Raw genomic sequence first — 16,525 nt, 5'->3', positions numbered from 1 at the left:
ACTCTTGGCAAATAAGGGGTTGAAAGAAAACGAAACTGTGACATTGCAGTGACAGATTGCCAGCCTCTCGCCACAATTTAACCCATATCCCACAGTCGCCTTCTACGACACCCACGGGAAGAAAGGGGGTGGTGAAATTCTTAACCCGTCACCACACGGGCATTTTTAAACATAATTTTTATTAAATGTCAAAGAAAGAAATAAAGTAAATGAATTGACCGTGACGTCCACTACTCACGATGTCGTCCATTAATTCCATATTAGCAAATCGTTTTGACAGTTCCTGATTTGACTAGTAGACTCTTCGGTGCATTGCTGGGCATAGTCTTAATATCCTTGTTTTTTACAGTTCCTGGTATGCTACCCATACCCCCCGGACTGGGGTGAGACTTACCCCTCCACCATGGTGCTGATCCGGTTCCTGGTGTACTACTCGCTTCCTCTGGCAGTCATCGCGCTGTTCTACATCCTGATGGCGCGCCATCTGGTGTTGAGCACGCAAAACATGCCGGGGGAGATGCAGGGGACACAGAGACAGGTAGGTAGTATTTCTACAAGGTATAATATGAGGAAAGGGAATAATTTCAACAGCGTATTCCTGATTACTTTTTAAGAATAAAATGTACAAGAGTACAATTTTTCAAATTCCTTATGTTACACCGTGTATATGTTAAGAGACCAAAAGCAACGCAGTGAAGCGAATATGCCTTAGCATCATATCCTAAACTCAGAAGTGCATTAAATCTAGGATCTCAATACAAGAAGCCTAGACAAGGAGACAACCGATTGCCTTTCGATTTCGAAACGCTCGTCTCTCTATTATTCTTCCATATTAGCGCGGCGGCTGTCACAATGAGTGTTTTCGGAGTCGTTTTTTTCGCCAGGTGGCGACACTGAGGCGCCAGGTCTTTCTGACAGCAAACTTCAAAATCCACCAATCATAATAAATCGACCTTTGATTGGTGAATTTTGACGTCTGCATTCAGAAAAAACCTTGCGCGTCGGTATCTCCACCTGACCCTTTAGCACAACTCGCCTTGTCGCGCGCGAGTCCATACATCAAGCGCGACTTCAAGTATAGAAGGGAAGGGCTGGCGAAAAAAAAACGATTTAGAAAACCCTCATTGAGTTTTGTTTTCGTAAGCGATTGTGACATTTTCTCTATGCAGTATTTCTATCTCTGTCCCTCCCCCTGACCGTGAAGGAGAGGTCCTTTTCCTCGTGTAATGAAATATTTTTACATCATTATATAAAAAGCTCTCAAAGACCAGATAATCTGACCTTCGACCTTTGTACAAACTTGTCATGCCTCTTTGCCAACACTCCACCTCACGACAAGACGTTACTTGGCACTTTCATTACATTTTCAACGGACACATAAAAGGTTACTTTTGTTACGGAAACCGAGACTTTTATAACATTGGAGAACTGAGGACAATACGTTTTGTACCATACAGTAACACAATAGGACAGTTCAGTGCAGAAATAATTTCCAGATATTTATTTCCACGAGTCTATGAAACTAACAATTAGTGTCGCTTAACTTCAAACTTGGGTAAATCCATTCTGCTTTAAGGTTGATTATACATATAAAAAAATATATTGTGATCTGAAAGATAATCAACCTTATAGCAGAATAGATTTACCCAAGTTTGAAGTTAAGCGACACAGTCAAGGTCTTGTTTTATTTTTAAACTATTTTTAACAAACAGAAACTTTCGCGAATCATAACCTTAAAATTATGTTCACTACGTTTTGCGGTAGATGTCGCTGGAGTCTCATAATGAAAAGATTTCATATTGTATTGATAGCTGTGGTGAAAGACCACGAGAGTAATCCAGAAGGCAGATTTATTATAAACTTTATATTTGTGAATCATTTGCTTGTCAACATGTTTCTGAACTGAACTGTACAGTGTTGGCGTACTGCCAGTAATCCTTATTTTGCTGAAGTAAGTGATTATTATCTAAAGGTTACGTTCAAAATATCTACCTTTTTTTTTGAGGTTGTAGAACACGTTATTTTGATGAAAATAAATGTAATATTTGATTCTAAAAGTAACTGTTGGGAGCGCTACTCATCGATCGCTTCTCCATTTATAATTAAAGTAATTTTACTGTAAAACATTTAACCCCTGGAACGCCGTTGTCAAAAATTTGCTACTGAATTAATAACTTTAAATCTGTTACTAATTTCATATTAGCAAGCTGAAGTGGCAGTGGGCTGGCCATATTAGCCGTATAACCGACAACCGTTGGGGTAAACGAGTTCTTGAGTGGAGACCGCGTCAAGCGTAGTGTAGGACGTCCTCAGGCAAGGTGGAGCGACAATTTGCGCGGGATGGCTGGCAGGAGCTGGATGCGAGCAGCCGAAGATCGGAAACGGTGGCGTGAAATTGGGGAGGCCTATGTCCAGCAGTGGACTGCGATAGGCTGATGATGATGATGATGATGATGAGTCTGTTAATTGAGCATTTCTTTTTTTTTGCCAATATTTTTTTTTATTGTTTTAGGGATTTTTAGGTCAATTGTACTCAAAATCACGAGTACTTTCAATCTCACTGGGAGACAAAAAGTGTCCCAGAATTTCCATACATTTTTGTTACATTCCTCTTTTGTTACCCCATACAACATGTCCGGAAAATGGTAACAAAATAAGAAAAATGTCATTTCATAAAAGTGGCAAAAAAAAGAAATGCTCAATTACAGTTTAAATTGCCTGGGACAGATCTGGAACAAGGCGCTTGAGGGGTTAAAAGTCATGAGAGGCTCAATTGAGATGTCAACTGCGGCTTATTGCTTCCTCAAACCTATCGCCTCGGCATCAGCTCTAGTCGACTAAAATCGCTCCTTAGTATGACGCTTACGCGTCGTCGTCACTGAACGCATCCGTACGGTATACGCAATTACGCATGTTAATATACATACATATTATGTAGTAATGAGCGATTTTTGGTCGGCAAAAGCCAAATCCTCGTCTTTTTGTTTAGGGAGACCCTGTTTCGGCTTCATTTTACCGCCGTTCAAAATCTTATACAATGCGTACCTAACTATTATGGCCGCATTAATGCTGATTTTTAACCGCCGCCCCAAATTCTCAAGGAAGGTAGATATCAATTCGTCTGTATTTCTTTTTTTTTATGTTTGTTCTACGATATCTCCGTCGTTACTGGACCGATGTTAAAAAATTTTTTTTTATTGAATATGTATGTATACAGATTGGTCCCATTTTTATCAGAACCTAGTTCTGATGATGGGATCCTGGAGAAAACGAGGGAACTCCTCAGATCTGAAAGGCATACATATGGTGATTTTTGTGTTTTTAAAGAAACAGCACACATTTACGTACGGAACAGTAACATTTGGTGCAGTGAAACTGCTGATGATGGTCAGAACGGAACTCGTCAAATTTGAACGGCACACTTATAATGACTTTGGTATTTTTATAAGAACAGCATGCACTTACGTCCAGAACAGTGACATTTGGTGCAGTGGAACTGCTGATGAAGATCAGAACGGAACTCCTTAAATCTGAACGGTACACTTATTTATTGACTTATTACTTATTTACTTATTTTTACAGGAACATTTAAGTTCAGAACAGTGACATTTATTTGTTAGAAGATTTGTTCTCTTTGTTATGCTTACATACTGAGTTTTCAAAACTCTTCAAACCTTAACGGTATACGTATATTCATTTGTGTTACCATCAAATAATCAAAGATTTACATTAAAAGCAGTTTAAAAAAGTACCTACATATTTCTACATAATCCAACATTCGCAAGTACCTTTCACCAGAACCCCAAAAGCGGCGGTTTTTTTTTCTTAAAAATTATTTGACGTTTATTCAATAACTCATTTTGTCAATGAAGCTGACAGATATCAGCATCTAAACATCATCTTTACGATCATTCCCAAATGTTGCCGTACTTATTGTGTAATTTTTAGACAAAATCGTTGTAAAAACGTTGATGTTCTTGGTCAAAACCGAAATAAATTACACATATGAAAGAAAAAGTGACCAGTCCTCTGGTGCCTGAGGCTGCCTCAGGCACCAGAGGACTGGTCAATTTTTCTTTCATATGTGTAATTTATTTCGGTTTTAATTTATATACATAGTAGTGTGACTACTTTAAGACAGCACAAGTTGAAATATTTTCAATAGATTATAATTTAACTTGTGTTCATTGGAATGTTCTTGGCGGTTCAAACCGATTATTCTTTTAGATACGAACACTCTGCTGTTAATGTTGCCATTGTTTTACAAGAGGGCAAAGTTGTTGTTTTACGTGTCAATATTGATGGAAAAATTATGAATTTGATCTCGGATGTGTTTTTGTTGGTGGCATAATTTGATACGGCGAGTAGGTGCCTTGAAACCCTCACCACGCGATTCCACATTCGTAACCACTGCCTATACGGTCGCGGTTCGATATTGACATCTATTGCAAGTGCGGTTAAATAACTTTGCCCCCTTGTAAAACCAATAATTATTTACGGTAAATATGTGAACAATATTGAATAGAATAGAATAGAATATTTTTTATTCGAAAGCACACAGATAATAAACAATTTTACACTGATAGTAATAAAGCGCCACGAAATGGCTTCACCTCAGCATATTGCTGGCGACTTCCAGCGCTACGACCATTAAGTGAGTTGCTAGTACGAGAGTAAGTAGTAAAGGTATACTAATGAACAGTATTTTAGACATTAGCTAGCTTTTAAGTTTAGTCTTAGTTTCTTATATAATTATGTAAATATGTTCATGTAAATAAAGGAATTATAATTTCTTATGAACAGTATCGATTTGATATTTTTCTATTGAATACTGAAGCTGTGAAAAAAATAAATTTCGAGTGACTGAATTAATCAAGTAACATGTCCATTTGTCCATATACATTTTATAAATATAAAAAGAATGTAGAAAATACTCGTACTTCAATATTTCATCAAAACTAGAGCATTATTAATTCGCCTGCCATTACTAACGTTTCATTTCACTACAGTTGATCGAAAACAAATCAAATCTAAAATACCTGATGCACGATTTAATAAAAAAATATTTCATTAGAATAATCCGGTCTGATGCAGCTTTTATTTTCACTGAAAAATATTTATTTGCCAATTGTAATTTTTTATCACACTATTTCATTTTTTGTATGTTCTATTTTTTGTATGTTTTACAATGATCTTCAATAAAATCTGCGGTGTCTAATCGTATAAGGAACCCTTACCACTGCAAATAAAAAAAAATAGGACATTCTTACACAGATTGACTGAGCCCTACGGTAAGCTCAAGAAGGCTTGTGTTGCAGGTAATCAAACAACGATATATAAAATACAAATACTTATATATACATAGAAAACATCCATGACTCTCAGGAACAAATATCTGTTCTCATCACACAATTGAATGCCCTTACCGGGATTCGAACCCGGGTCCGAGGCGTACCAGGCAGACCGGTCGTCAATTGATGGACGTATTGAAACACGTGTGACGTGTCGATGGCACGTGAAAGTATTTTATTAATCCATCAAAAAGTACTTAGGTAATGTCGTACTTTTAACACGACACGGTTGTCAATTTATAACAAAAGCAATTTAACAATATGTACTTAGTGATAAATAGTAATGGATTAAAAACAATATAATATGAGACAGCCATATTTCGGTATAGTCTTGTTGATCCATTCGTGTTTTGTCAAGTTCTTATATTTCTTCCATTTTGTTTCCGTCACTCATTCTTCATTCCTCACTTTTATCAGTAGTCTTGTCTTTGGTGCCTAATTGTTTGTCTTTTTCTTACCTGATGTATAACATGTTTATCGCAATAAAGTAATTATTTCATTCATTCATTCATTCATTCCGTATCATGAGTTGTTCATCCTATCCTTTTTGGTCTTATTCTAAGTTCGTACGAAAAAAGAATAGGGCAAATAATAAATAGGATCATGCACACACATAATGACAAAAGTGGCGAAGCATTCAGGAGATGAAAACGAATCAAATTACATCAAAGACGATTCGACAATTGTCAATATTTGGTCACTTAAGTGATAGCTGATGACACACATAATTACAGGTTTCTTTACAATGCGGTATTTTATTGGTGTGCTGATTTCTATATAGCCTCCAATAGTCCGCAATGTAACTCATCGTTCGCGGTAGGCCGTGGATAAAGTGCTAGCAGCGCCCTCTGTGCAGTTTCGAGTAATATCCCCTATTAGGTGCAAAATTTACTAAATTGGTCTTTATATTTAATTTACTGAATTACGTCCTAGGTGTTCACACCTCTTAAGTGATTGATTATAATAGTTCATATGACATTTTGGGACACGCCGTGCGAAGTCGAATGGGGCCTTCGGTGGGCAATTCGTCATGCTAGTGACATGAATATGCACTTTGGCGATTGAGATTGATTGTTTAAGTTATCTACAAAACTGATAACTGTTAGATAAACCCATTTCGTTGCTAAAATAGACACGTGTACAATGAACAATTCAGTAAAGTCATAGATTAAAAATGCAAGAAGATCATAAATACCATCCTATACATTAAAATACGACCGCCTAAGAACGCGCATACACTACACCACACATAGATGGCGCCACAAAAAAATGTCTTGTTGCCATCGATTATTTGTAGATTGGCGTTATGTGTCACTTTCGAGCCATATATCTATGTCAACAGTGACACTTAACGCCATGCATCTACAAGTATAATCGAAAGCTACAAGACATTTATAGCTCCATTTACAGAACCCTACAAATAATCAAATGCCATAATAGTATTGGCAGAGCATGCCGCGACCCTGCCAAAAAATCCTACAGCAATATGCATGGTAGTAAATTAAGTTTCCATTGTAGATATACTTCATTATTTTTGAAGATTTGGATTCAGTTCAAAAAACATTTGAACAATTAGTAGAAAGTTTTATGAGTGTTCTATTCTTGGGATTTTTTTGTAGCTTTAGGAGCGTTATAAAACACAACTAGAACAAATGCCACCCTATGTTATCCTTTAAATCTATAAGAAACAATTAATATTATTGTAATAATCGTTTACCTACAATTCGAAAAATTCTTAAAAAACTTCCACCCTCTATTTATATTATTTTCCTGTACAGAAATAGAATCCTACCTAATCAATTCCTTTGCAAGTTTGTTAGAAAACATTTTTCTCTGCTCTATTTTTATGATATCCGACCAGATATAGCATAAAAAGCTACATTTCCACGAAGAAACCCGATGACGTTGAAAGTGTGACGTAAAGGACAACCCCCGGAACATCCCACACTCGACACGTGAGGTACCTTACGTAATACACTGTAGCTGAAGTGACGACCGGTCTGGCGTAGCGCGTAGTGACCCTGCCTGCTACGCCGCGGTCCCGGGTTCGAATCCTGGTACGGGCATTTATTTGTGTGATACTCGTAGATATTTGTTCCTGAGTCATGGCTGTTTTATATGTAAGTATTTGTATATTATATATATCGTTGTCTGAGTACCTGCAACACAAGCCTTCTTGAGCTTACCGTGGAACTCGGTCAATCTGTGTAAGAATGTCCTATAATATTATATTTATTTATTTACCATTCCGATGCAGAGTACAGTATATTACTGCTGAAAGTATTGGCAGCACAAAAAAGTAATGTCAAGATCGATGTTGATGCCTGTGGCGTATTTCACAAATAGTGATAATTGTCGCCCAACCACAGATTATAAATACCTAAGCTACTAACGTAACAGATCCTTCACTTGCCCGCAAAACGACAAATACCTACGCTTTATTTAACTAATTAATACCAAAGACATAGGTAACTCCGTATAGACAGATAAGGATATTTTTGGTAGATACAGTTTTTGATAATATTGCAGGATGCGGAAATTGCCATAAGGAACTTGAGCGCCAATATCATGGCGCTTAAAACCACTTGACTATGTTAATGACTTGATCAACGGTTTTTTCTTCTGCGTTTTCCAAGGACACCTATCGCGAAGGTCTACTCAAATAATATAATATGTCGAAGGCGTACAGTGCATCGGGACTACCTCTACATTCCTAATGACGATAGTGGATTTGCCATTTGACAAATTTAAGGCACGCATTAAGCGTTTGTTGTTATGTAAGGCGTACTACACTGTGAAGGATTTTATAGATGATAGGGATGCCTTTAAGGTGGTTGCTTGTCAATAGATGAATGAAGTCGTATATATTTTTTCATTTTCTCTGCATTGTGTAATTAAGCATACTAGTGTTCAATTGACGTATGAGAACATATTCTCGTCTGATTATATTGTTTTTATTTAAGTTTAGTTGTGGACACTTGGAGACCTTATACATCTCCAAGATTATGTGTTTAATGTTTATCTTACTTTAATTTTATTGTATAAATCTATATTTCCTTCCTTTGTAACATACGAGCACAGAATATAGTGTCTTACAGCTATGTTTTATTATTTGAATATTTAATTTAGCCTGGCAGCTTGAACATGTCATGCACACTTAAAAGTCTTTGCTGCGGTGGCGTCGTTGATCGGGTCGCCACCTTCCCGAATAAAGGTTGAGGGAGGCGATGGCTGAGATACGCGTCATACTCGTGAACGGGTGCCGTCTGTGAAGACCGGTCTGTTTAAGCTTACTGGGGCTGTTATAACTTAGTAACTTTAATTCTAATTTTTATTAAATTAGGACACTTTGTTCGGTTGTCGTTTGTTTCCTTTCTTTTAGTGAATATTTTAAATATATGATTTTGACTCATGGAGACCATATACATCTCTAAGGAGAATTAGATTAAGTAGATATACATTTTATTTTTAGTTGTGACATTTAGAGTCATTTGCACCTCTAAAGTAATTTTAGACTTTTTTTCTTTTGTATTTGTACTTTTTATATTAAAATTTAGTGTAGTTCTTGGTTGTAATTCGACATTTAGAGACCTTCTACATCTCTAATTAATTGTATAGAGTTAACTTTAGTTAGAACTTAGAATTAGTATATAATAGTATCAATTGTAATTTCAACTCAATTTTAAATATTTTTTTAAATACCTATGTACATGTGACGTGTAAAAGTGCCCCTGTGGCCTATTTGCTGAATAAATTATTTTGATTTTTTTGATTTTTTGATTTTGACGTTTGTTCGAAAATCACTTGGCCTAACTCATTTGGCCGAATTATGAAATGCCTAACGCTCTTTTGGCCTAACGATCATTTGGCATAATTTAAATTTTGCCCCAAAAATGACATTACCCAGAACCGATTCGCTGTTAGAAAGGTAGGTTTAGGTTAGGTTAGAACCGTGACCTCACACAAATCCGAATCGCTTCTAAAAAAGTGGGTTTTAACGGCGTTAGGCGAAACAATATTAGGACATTTAAATTAGGCCAAATGATCATTATGCCAAAAAATCGAAGAATAAACTTTAGGAATCTAGATATACATCCCAGTGCATCATTCGCTATAATGCAATTTGAAACGTACGTGGGGCACAAAGAGCGCTGAAATCGATTTACGTAAGGACGATGACGTAAGAGAGAAAGCGAATCTGGGTGATTCTCTATGAATAATGAATAGTTATGTATAATTATTATCCTACGCGATACACTAATCTAATTATACATATTCGACATGAAATTGGATCGTTAGTCTAATAACAGTAACGAAGTAATTTCGTGTTAACTAAATCAACAAGATAATGTGACAACTATTGATATGAACAAAGGAAACGATAGATATATTGCCTAATGGTTTTCATTGTACTCTCGGAAACGATCGTAATTGTCATGCTAATAGCATGATCAAAGTCATCAAAGTTACTACTTGTAGTGAATCTAACTGAAATAGCATGAAACGTTCGTAAGTTTCCATGAAAATATGAAGGAAAAAAACATCTCGCACTACATTTGTATGGAATATGTAAGTGTCGTGTATTCGATTAAACGTAAATAATCTATACTTTTCGTTCAAAATCATCACTTAAAAATCGCCTGGAAAATTTTACCTAAAATGCAAGACAGACAAATAAATAAAGTGAGTTTGTTTAAAGGGTTCCTTATAATATGAGTTAACTACAGTCTGACCAAAAAGAGTGAAAATTAAAAAGTGGCAACCTTATAGTGTCGATCTTCACTCAAATTATTAAATTACCGGGACTTAATCGCGTAAAACTTACGTTTAGGTATATTCAACCCGACGTTTTAGACGTGACATTACGTCCTGTCACAGGTAGACTGGCTGGGAGTTGTATCAACATCTTTTAGCTTTACGTGTTTTTCGAACTACCCGTACTTGATTGCGTTTTGCATCTGTATTCCGCTAACCTGTCACATTTTGGTGCCGTGACCAGGATGTACTTTGTTAGACTAGGATAGTGTTTTGCTACACTAGGATGTAATAAATTATCTTCATCAGAATGTGTTTCCGGTTTATAACCATATATTTTTATTATACCTATGAATTTGTATGAAATATACAGTGTGTGTCTACGACCCGGGCTTTTATAAAAACTGATGATAATATGCTTCGTTAACAATCGTTTGCACGTATTAGTAAATCATAATTATGTTAATTAACGCCACAATTAAATTTTCTAAATCCTCAACTTAAATGTAGTAGACGTACTGTGTAATTGTCGTAATTCATATCGTTTATTCACTTGGTACAAGGCATGTCGTGGTACGGGGGTGAAAAACTGTGATAGCTAGCGTAGAATGTATTGTTGTCCTTTTCAATGCGTTTGTGTATGGAGGTTTTAAATTAGCTGAACAGTTTTTTATTAATTATTGACGTTACAATTTCAAAAGTCTTTACGTCGGGTTGTCAAACTACAAAAGTAAATTATGTCAAATGTGTTATTCGTTTTTCTGCAAAATGGTTTACGATGCACGGGAATTATCCGATAAGCTTCTAATTTACGGCGAAACACGCGGAAATGCAGCTCACGCCTTAAGACTTCCCAAACAGAGAACATCCACACAACGCTCGAGTAATAACAGCGGCTCTACAGCGAGTGCGTGATAATAAGCCGATAGTTCCTGGTCAGCCTGAAGGGGCTATGAACGCAATTGTGCCAGTGCAAATTGAAGAAAGGATTCTGAGTCACTTTAGGCAGAATAAACAGAGTTTAGCTGAATTAAATTTAAATGATAGGTTAGTATTTAAGTTTTGTTGAATTTGTAGATAATAAAGTTTTTATCGAACATGTACAAGTGCTTTTACTTTGCCGTAGTTATCTTAAGTGCAGTTATACTTGTATCGCTAACTCTTGAAATAGGTACCTACTCTACATAATAATCAAAGTATCTGTTGACTGACATTTACACCTAGGTACTTGTCAAATTACTGTGCTTTACATTGCTGGCAATTAAAATTTTGTTAGAAAGTTAACAAAGTCTAAAATTTAGTTTATAAATAAAATTAATATCATGGTTACATTATAAATATACGTTATATTAACCTCCTTTAAAAAAAGCCAGGGTTGTAGACACACACTGTATAAGGTAATTTTTACGATAGCGACTGCCATCTGACCTTCCAACCCGAAGGATAAACTAGATCTTATTGGCATTAGTCCGGTTTCCTCTCGATGTTTTCCTTCACCGAAAAGCGACTTGCAAATATCAAATGACATTTCGCACATAAATTCCGAAAAACTCATTGGTGCGAGCCGGGGTTCGCCCTTGCGACCTCTGGAAAGAAAGTCGCACGTACTTACCGCTAGGCTACCAGCGCTCTTGGAATATTGGTAATGTTTCAAATGCCAGTTACTTAATAAACGACCTACTCTTTCTGAATTTAATACTTACTTCACTTACAACGCTCGACCTTTTAATGAGTATACATCTACATATAACTGTGGTTTCGGCATGTTCCTTTTCTGGAAAGCAGTGACCCATCGAAACATATGTAACGTATGTGGACATTGTATCCCCTAGGCAACAAATCTCAATGCGGGCATTGTTTGCGTACGCATTAGCTTGTATCGGACTTGGGTCACGTTTCCAGTCTGTCTGCAGGGCTAGCACATTATTAAAGCGAAATTATCTCGAACCGACATATCGTCACTACTTTGAAAACTCTTGTATCTCACGCTGTTCCTCAAAGCTAAAACGCATTAAGTCTATATGCATTCTATAGGTACCTACATACTTACAATTTTCTTTTCATTGACAGAAGAAGATACAAGTTTTTTTTTTTCAAAATATTGACGATATACTATATACTACAGGTCCTTATGTCATTCTCATTGATACAATTACACAAAGACGTAGGTACCTTGTTCCGGCGAAATAATATGCTAGCCTTGCTGGATGCTATTAAAAAAAAACTGATTTTAATTGACAGTAAGAGAGACGACAGTCGAAAAAGATATGAAAGCTAAGTGGAACCTAGATTTACTAAATTCATATTTAAGTAATAGAATGCAGTGTACTGAAATAAAGAGATTATGTCATGATACACAAGAAGAAACTGCTTACTATTCTCAATTAAAACCTTTGATTCGTGGAGTTGGAGTCCACAAGGGAGCATCCTAGGCCCTGTAGTGTATAGGTGTCTCGAGTACATATGGAGTCGGTGTCCGAGTGCGATGGAGCACGGACGTGCGGTGTGTATTGGCGAGCCAACCCGATGTATATAGTGTAATAGCGTGACATTACAAGTGGCGACGAGGATAAAAGCAAGTACTTACCACGTGAATCTAGTATTCGGAAAAGATGGGATAGAAACATAAGTAACATAACCTATAAAATCGAGTAACGATGCGCCATGATGCACCGTTATCTTTTTGTAAACAGGTTTGGTTACCTGCCGTTTTAAATTACTGGCATTCTTAGTAGTTTCGGAACGTAATGAAGCTAAATGAAAGTGTTCATTAAATACTACAAAGCGAAATGATTATAACGGCAGTTTTTCAAGAATTAAGTCAAAACCAAATAAAAATAAATGAAATGTTATTTCTTTCAACCGTGCGAATATAAACCTTAAGCAGGTAACCGAACGATGCAATTAATAAAATGTTTGAGGCAATTGACAACATACGGCCAGCCTTCCTAGATTGTCATGCCTATACAGGTGTCGGTGTGTGGCTCCTACCTACCTAGTAAACGGTTTGGTTACCTACCTAGATTGCCAAATGTTTTTAGGTACCAAAATGTTATTTGAGTTTATGTGTAGTGGGTTTATAAAATTGATTTATTATTTACATAAACCACAGCCCGGAATCATTACAATAATTTCCGTCCAACCAAAAGAAATGATATTTATTTTTAATTAGTGAAGTTACCATCTACCTGTTGGTTGGTTTAATACACAAAATTATGTGATGTTGCTAAATTTATGAATGGTTAAGCTATTTACCTAAATAAGGCATTTACTTGAATGATAAAATGTTGTACAACCATCACACTTAAATGTCCTATGGTAGCATTAGTCGATGTTTGAGAGTAAGGTGAAAACCAAAACAAACTAGATAAATACTTACCTAAGTATACTTCCTTACAGGGGTGAATTTACGTAAAAGTAACGTAAGTCACGACTTCATTAAGTGGTTATTTGAACTACAGCTGCAAATGAAAGGATCTATGCATATGTCGGGAAAGTAACACTTATTTAGAGATAGATTATCACTTGAACGTGAATCTTTTGAATTGATTGAACATGCCATAAAATCGTGACTAATACTCTTGTCGCGGATTGACTTACGTAAACATTCCTAACGCCGATTTCGAGCAGTTTTATCTGAGTATTTAATTACTTAAAAACCAGAAAACCAGATGGGTTCACATTAAGTGCTAAATATACCTACTTATAATAAATAAAGAAATATACACCCTGTTGTTATTGGATTACGTTAACTTAAAAAAAAAGAGATTCATTACATCAAATACAATTAATTTATCTATGAAACTAGCGTCGTAATTCTTGCGGTTATCGAGTTAAAAAAAAAAAGTGCTGAACACAATTCCTAATGTTATTTGTTTTGACATATGCCGTCAATCACTTGACTCTAACTTGAATGTTATTCTTAAGGGTCTCTCACAATAATAAATTAATTTATTATGTATGAAAAGGATGAACATTTTTTATTGCATATTTACCTAAAAGTGATATACAGGATGGTTCTTGATAATGAACCTAACGACGTGTCAAATTTAACGAAAAAAAAAACACGGTATAGAACAAAAAAAAATACATTTTTGAAGCACTTATGATAAGCAGTTTCCATCTAAGTATTAAATTACTTTGTCAGAGTCGGCAGAAAAAAAAGAGGCATTAAACGGATATGCAACTCTGTACATTCAATTGTATCGAACATTTAATTGGCACCTAAGTACTATGAAATTTTATGCCATTTGTGGCTGAAAATAAGGCATTAAATTGCGAATTTGGAAACAGCACATGGAGGTGCACTCTGTACATTCAATTGTATTGTTTAGTATCGACCATTTAAATGGCATCTAAATACTATGAAATTTTATGCCATTTGTGGCTGAAAATAAGGCATTAAATTGCGAATTTTGAAACAGCAGATTACAGAATCTGGACATTTAATTGTCATGTGTGTGAATTGGATAACAGAAATTCTGGTTATTAAGCTAGTTAATACAGTAACAGAATAACAATGACCTGACCTGTACAGTGTGCACGGCTCATTCAAAGCAGATAAAATGTATCTGGTCATTAATTTGACATGACTTTAGCCTTACGAGGATAAATATAGATATATGTGGAACCAGCAGATTACTGAATCTGGACATTTAATTGTCATGTAAAATAAATGGAAAATAAAAACATACTTACCTTGGTTAAGGCAGATATATTTATCTGGTCATTAAATTGTTGTAAACATAGTTAAACAGCAATTAAAAAAAAAAAAAAAAAAAAAACTGAACATTGAATTGTTGCAAATATGAGCTTAATGATAATAACCTAAACACGAAGTAAATTACGGTTATACTGATTGAACGTGCGCTTAAATGACGCTTAGATCAGATGATATAAATGCTATCTGAGCCTTCAATTGTCATAATAGTAGATTGACGTCGGTCAATAAATATCATTAACACGTTCCCTGTGCATGTATCATATGTGTAGCATTTTAGGGTATACATGATACGTGTATGCATCATGGGTGATGCACGACCCCTCGTGAACTTAAGGCATCGCCAAAACTTGCACGTGTGAGCTAGATGTTTTTTATTTGCGTGCACATATTGGGTACGAAAAGTTTGACAGAAAACACGTGCGTCCGGAGGACATTTTCATAATGTTGCCAGGTGACGGCTGTTTAAAAAAACTGTTTTTTTTTTTTTAAATAACTAAACAATATTAATTATTTGCATTAATTTCACGTTATATTGAAACAAAAGACTAATTGAATAAATTTGTAAACTGTGATGCAAGGATTCAACTAGATAAAGCTCCATGTTGCCGGTTGTCAGACGTCAAATTTGGTACTGGCAGTACACATTCTGCATTTTGAACTAGAGGCGGCAAACCTGGTTCAGGCTATGGCTTAGTAAGTTTTTGCAAAGCCACGTAATCTCCAATTGTTTGATTTTGGAATCTTCAAGATAAAGTAAATTGATAAAGTATTTTATGTCATCAATAGTCCAAGGACGATACAGGCCCTATCAGCAGAAATGTTAGGACCATCAATTTGCTCCAATTCGTCCATGATCTTTTCTATCAGTCCCTCTAAAATTATCTATATTTATTCATAAGTATATATGTCGCAGTAAGATAGATAAAGCCGTTATATAGTTATAACCCTAGGAATATAATTATACGTCGTAACATAGTTAAACGAAAGCGATTAATTGCTATCTTACTAGGAATGTAACTATAATACTAAACTAGTTTAGTCATATAGTTATATGACTGGATCCAGTTTAGTGAAATGATTGTAGGCAGGAGTGCAGCGGTGCGCCGGAGGTATAGTTATAACCCTAGGGATATAATTATATGCCGTAACATAGCTAAACGAAAGCGATTCCTTACCATCTTACTAGGAATATAATTATAATACGTTACTAGTTTAGTTATATAATTATATCACTGGATTAAACTTAGTCTAGGGATATAATTATAATACGTCTCTAGTTAAGTAATATAGTTATACACCGTGTTTCACTTAACACTAAAAACCTGAAATCAGTTTGTTCAGAATCGAGAGTAGAATCGATTGAGCTATATCTTGAAGGGGATAATATTTTTTGTTTAATTTGTATTATTAGTTATTTTTTACGTGCCCATTCTATTGTATTCGTAATGCGACATTGTGTATATCGCATTGCTAGAGGTTGCTTACAATGCTTACCTTTTTCAGTATTTAGGGGTATTAATACTGGCTGGTTACTTGGAAGATACTTTTTCCGTTACGAGTTTGACGTTGTTTGTCAGTTTAATCTTAATGTTTATCATAAGTCATAACAAATTGAACTCGTACCTAATTACAACCTTGTCATTTTGAATGTTGGGTTTAAATTTGCTTACCGCGATTAAATTACCGGGATTTCCCG

General features: G+C 35.6%; 1 protein-coding gene across 1 annotated transcript in view; it reads left to right on the top strand.

Moving 5' to 3' along the window:
* The window catches only part of LOC125230967 (neuropeptide CCHamide-1 receptor-like), a 380,354-nt gene that overhangs the window by 321,309 nt on the left and 42,520 nt on the right, over positions 1–16,525 (top strand). Inside the window, exon 5 of the mRNA XM_048136285.1 lies at positions 350–538. Within this exon, the coding sequence (XP_047992242.1) occupies positions 350–538 (189 nt within the window). The remainder of the gene's footprint in view (positions 1–349; positions 539–16,525) is intronic.

This window comes from Leguminivora glycinivorella, chromosome 11 (assembly GCF_023078275.1).
Source record: "Leguminivora glycinivorella isolate SPB_JAAS2020 chromosome 11, LegGlyc_1.1, whole genome shotgun sequence".
In the NCBI taxonomy this organism is placed as follows: Eukaryota; Metazoa; Arthropoda; class Insecta; order Lepidoptera; family Tortricidae; genus Leguminivora; species Leguminivora glycinivorella.
Note: the sequence above shows the minus strand (reverse complement) of the source record. Positions and strands in the feature narration are given on the sequence as shown.